Source organism: Nannospalax galili, unplaced genomic scaffold, assembly GCF_000622305.1.
Source record: "Nannospalax galili isolate Female #2095 unplaced genomic scaffold, S.galili_v1.0 scaffold5238, whole genome shotgun sequence".
Classification (NCBI taxonomy): Eukaryota; Metazoa; Chordata; class Mammalia; order Rodentia; family Spalacidae; genus Nannospalax; species Nannospalax galili.
In genome coordinates, this window is record NW_008340934.1 from 157,628 (window position 1) to 162,152 (window position 4,525).

The window sequence follows — 4,525 nt, forward strand, 5'->3', positions numbered from 1 at the left end:
GGGCTCCAAACTGAGGTCCTCATGTTTGTATAGCAGGCACTTTACCAACTGAGCCGTCTCCCTAGCCCCTAATTTTGATGAACTTGAACAGTTCCTCATGGATAGTGTCCAGTGCAGCCTCAGAACCTCAAACTATGAATGGAAAATTAAAGGTTTCTCCGAAGTTGTATGACTGAACACAGCTTGCATTTGACATTTAACTCCAACCAGGATGGTGTAGGTGGCCAGCAGGGGTCAGTGTAAGGCAATGATGGCACAACAGGTGCCCCTTCTCTGAGGCTCAACCCAATGCCTTTGCCAGTTTCTGACCACCTGTGAGTTTGTATAGCCTTGAGCCTATCAGCACTAGGGGGCCTTCCAGGAAACAGCTAAATTAAAAAAGAAAAAATCAAAACCCTAAAGGTGAGAGATGATGGCCAGGAAGCATAAGAGTAGGATTAGCGGAGGAGGAAGTCTCTACTTTCATGAACCCAGGGAACCTGTAGGCCTGCCTTTGAGCTAGGCTTACTGCCCCAGGGACAGGGTCATCATTCCTACAGAAAGCCAGTTGCCCCTCCATCCACCTCAGTCAGATTCCCAAGGCTGCTCCCTTGAGAATCTAAGGATTACCTATCCCAGGTAACTAGTCAAGGTCTTACTCCTCACTTTCTGTCCCACATCTCCTGCCAGACTGCCGAGTCTTGGGTCTCCTCCAGCTGAGCTACCCAGACCCCATCTCATCTTACTCCTCGCCATTGAAAGAAAAATGTTTTGGTTGCCTCGGCCCCAGGAATCTCTATTTCCCTCTTTTACAGGTGAGGAAATAGGGCCAGAGAGGGTCAGAGTACTACTCTAAGTCACACAGAAAAGTCAAGGCAGAGGCTGGAGAGATGGCGCAGTGGTTTAGAGTACTGGCTGCTCTTGCACAGGGCCCAGATTTACTTCCCTGCACTCATATGGTAGCTAACAACCCTAACCAGGGGATCCAACGTCCTCTTCTGGCCTCTGTGGACATTATATGCACATGGTGTACTTACATATATACAGGCAAAATACTTGTATGCATAACGTAAATAAATTTTTAAAAATTTATTTATTAATACAAAGGCTGGGCCAAGATGAGATCCCAAGTCTCTAGCCTCCATGACTGGGCTCTGTCCACACAGCAGTTTCCCTGATGCGACTCTCCTCAGTAGCTCCTAAAGGACTCCACCTCTGTTACTTCAGCAACTTCCCTGAACACACCTCCTCAGCCTCCCTTCCCATATTTAGGAGAAACGGTGAGAGACACTGTGTCCTCAGACTGTGGTGTTTCAGAGGACGTTACTCTTCCCCTGCAGAATAGAGGTCCCAAAGACACTCTGACACAGCACAAGTGAGGTAGGCCTAGAGGGCCTGAGCCCTCTAGGGCTGTTCGGACTCTAAGTGGGTTTAATAGAGCAGGCGAGAGAGTCTTTCCAGACCTGGGAGAAACTGAGCCCTTACATACAGACCCTCCTGAGTCTGGCCGGGTCTCATAATACCAAGTCCTGTGCTATAATGTGCACCAAAATCGGAAAGCCCAAATCTCAGGCTAGGAGTGGGGTTAGAATAACCCAGGGCTCTACCTGAGATCACTGGTCTGCTGGAAGCCAGGGTCTTGCCAGCTCTCTGAGCACAGGTTGATCACGGTAGCTTGGGGATGAGGGTGGAAGGATAATCGAGGGCAGCCTGGCACCACTGACCTGCCTAGGGAGCTCCAGTTTAGACCAACATGATTCTGCCCATTGCATTCAAGATAGGAACATAGCCAAGGAAGCTGCTATTTCTGGAAGAACTCAGAGAGGAGGGCTGCTGGGGGAGAGAGGGACAGGACAGTTCTGGACGAAGGCCTCTGATCCCACGAGGTGAAGACCTCTGGCAGCCTTCACTAGGTTAAATATTTTACTCAAGCTCCCGAGCTCCCTGGTTCCCTGGTGCTTAGGGAGGAAATGGATTTTTGAGTACCAAAGCTTCCATTCTTCTCCAGCATTATCTCTTCTCCATCCCTCAGGCCACCAGGGATACAGCTTTATTATCTCACTGGCTTGACTGCAGCTAGACCCACCCTTTCCAATCCTCCTGATAAACAACCCCAGAGTGATCTTTCTAGAATAAAAGTGGAACCAATTTCAAACCAATCCCTGCTTTGAAAAAGTTTCTGCAATAACTCTGTGGTAGTTTTCATATTTTTTAAAAGGTAGGTCTTCCTTTAAATCAAATGATTTATTTGGCAGAACCCCAATATGCAATGTGAGCAGGATATTATCACATAGAATTAATTTAACTCTATTTTATAAATTCAGATATAATTATCCGTATATCTACCTATCAATCAATATGAATGTGTTTGTTACAAAGCTAACCAATGAAGACAACAGTTTGGATAACAATCAATGTGAAAGCAGAAGTTAGGATGCACAGATTTAAGCTTCAGTATCCAGTCAACTTATTTCCATGTTTCTGCACAGTACTGAGAAAGTCCTGATTCACACCACTAAGTACTTGCAAATGGGAAGAGTTGTGTTTTTTTCTTGCTTTGTTTTAAATAACAGGCCTGGAAAACTCAAGCTGTTCCACTATTAAACAGATCACAGGAAAAGCTTGAGGTTTGCTAAAATAATAATAATCCCTGCAAACACAAGTTCACATGTTAGTGGTCTCCAAGGTGCTGAAATGCCCCACAAATGCATTTTAATGAATTGGATTTTTACTGTACATTTTCAGTGATTTAAAATAATGTTTTTTTTGCCAGGCTTGGTAGTGCATACCTTTAATCCCAGTACTTGGGAGGCAAAGACAGGCAGATCTCTGTGAGTTCAAGGCCAGCCTACTCTGCATAGTGCGTTCCAGGCCAGCTGGGGCTACGGGGAGACCATGTCTCAAGTTTTTAAGAAGAATAAAAATGAATAGGTTTCACAGGCCTGAAACTCCCTGAAACAAAGGGCTCCACAGAACCTAGTATGAAATCCTCAACCCCACTAAATAATGTTCAGTCTCTTTAACAAGCCTCAGTCAGGGCTGTTAGGGTGGGACCTTCTGTGTCCTTGCAATGCCCAACAAACCTGCATTTTCCCACTCAGCATTGATTCTGATCACTGACCTCAGTTTCACATTCTTTTTCCCTCTGCCCCCACTTACTCAGGCTTTAAGATAAGCTCAAATGCCAACTCCCAAAAGCCTTCCTGGCAACACTACCCCCTCCTCTATGCTCCCACTGCATCATGAGGGATCTTTTACTTGACACCCACCATCTCCAGAGCCTCCATTGACACACTGCAAACTCCTGAGAAAGGGCACAGCTTAATATCTCAGTCACCACTGATGAGCCAAGGCCTGGAAATGACATTGACAGGGTGGGCCTCCCTGGGGAAGGGTCATTGGAATAAAGCAGCTGGATGCTTTAGGGTCAGACTGGAGGTCTTTGTGGAGTGCCTCAGGGCCAGCTTCTATCTTCAGTCCCTTTCCCAAGTTTTGAGGTCTAGGGGCTGGAGTGAGCAAGGACAAAGGCAGACTTAGACATCACGAACTTGTGCAATAGAGGAAGAGGAATTTTTGTCTCTGTGTGAAGTTCCAAAGACCAACACCACCACTCAGGTCCCTGCATGTTAAGACCCACCGCGAAATCAGAAGCAGAGGCGCAAAGCCCAGTTGTTGGGAGCACAGAACCCAGGAGCAGAGCCCTGTGCCTGGAGCAAGTAGCCGGTTGCTTTAAGATGCAGGGAGCTGGACGCTCCAATCCCCTGGGCCTAGGGCTTCAGTCAGAGCCCAAATGCAGAGGCTTGGATCCGGGGGCCAGAGCCAGCCCAGAAGGTGGAGACCCGAGCGCACAGCAAGGTGCCGGATTTCCAGCGTCGGGTTACTGAGCTCGGTCGGGCGCCGCTGCAGGAACAGCAGACCAGCTTTGCCAAGTGTTGTCCGTTCGTCCTGGCTGCCAACGCCGGGAGGGGTGGGCCCCTGATGACAGCATGGGGAAGGGGGATCCTGTCGTGGAACCGGAGCCCCGGAGGAAAAAACCACCACCACCACCACCAGAGCAGAGTTCCCAAAATAAACTCCAGCCGGTGCCAACCGCCGGGTACACTGGGACTGAGGACCTGCGTCCCCTCCAGGAATGAAGCCACGAGTCCCTTCCCAGAGGGCTTGAGACCCCTCCCTGGAAGTGGCCCTTCCCGAGTCCCCCAAACCCAAGCCCTGCCTGTACCGATTTGGGTTTCTTCTTGGGCGCGAGGTTGTCGTAGAAAGTCTTGGCCTCCTCCCAGCGCGGCACCGCGGCGGTCTCTGCCCCTGGCCCGGGTTCGCGGGCTTCCCGGGGCTGCCCCGGCTCCATGCTCCGTCTCCGATCGGATCAGATCCGAACCCGCCGGGCCGGGGCAGGTAGCGGCGGAGACGTGGAGCTCTCGCGCTGGGTTGCCGGAGGGAGGCGCGTCTCCGGAGGGAGCAGCGCCCCAGCAGGGCCGGGAGGGAAGCGAGGGCACCCGCCCCACCCGCGCGGGGTGGGGGACTGCTGGGTCCGACTCTCCGCCGC

At 50.5% G+C, this 4,525-nt stretch overlaps 1 protein-coding gene across 1 annotated transcript in view; it reads right to left on the reverse strand.

Annotated features, from left to right (window-relative positions):
- Nucleotides 1-4,499, reverse strand: part of Nt5c1a (5'-nucleotidase, cytosolic IA) — a 22,367-nt gene extending 17,868 nt beyond the window's left edge. The window contains exon 1 of the mRNA XM_008836206.1: nucleotides 4,202-4,499. Within this exon, the coding sequence (XP_008834428.1) occupies nucleotides 4,202-4,327 (126 nt within the window). The 5' untranslated portion in view covers nucleotides 4,328-4,499. The remainder of the gene's footprint in view (nucleotides 1-4,201) is intronic.
- Between the last annotated feature and the right edge of the window lie 26 nt (nucleotides 4,500-4,525).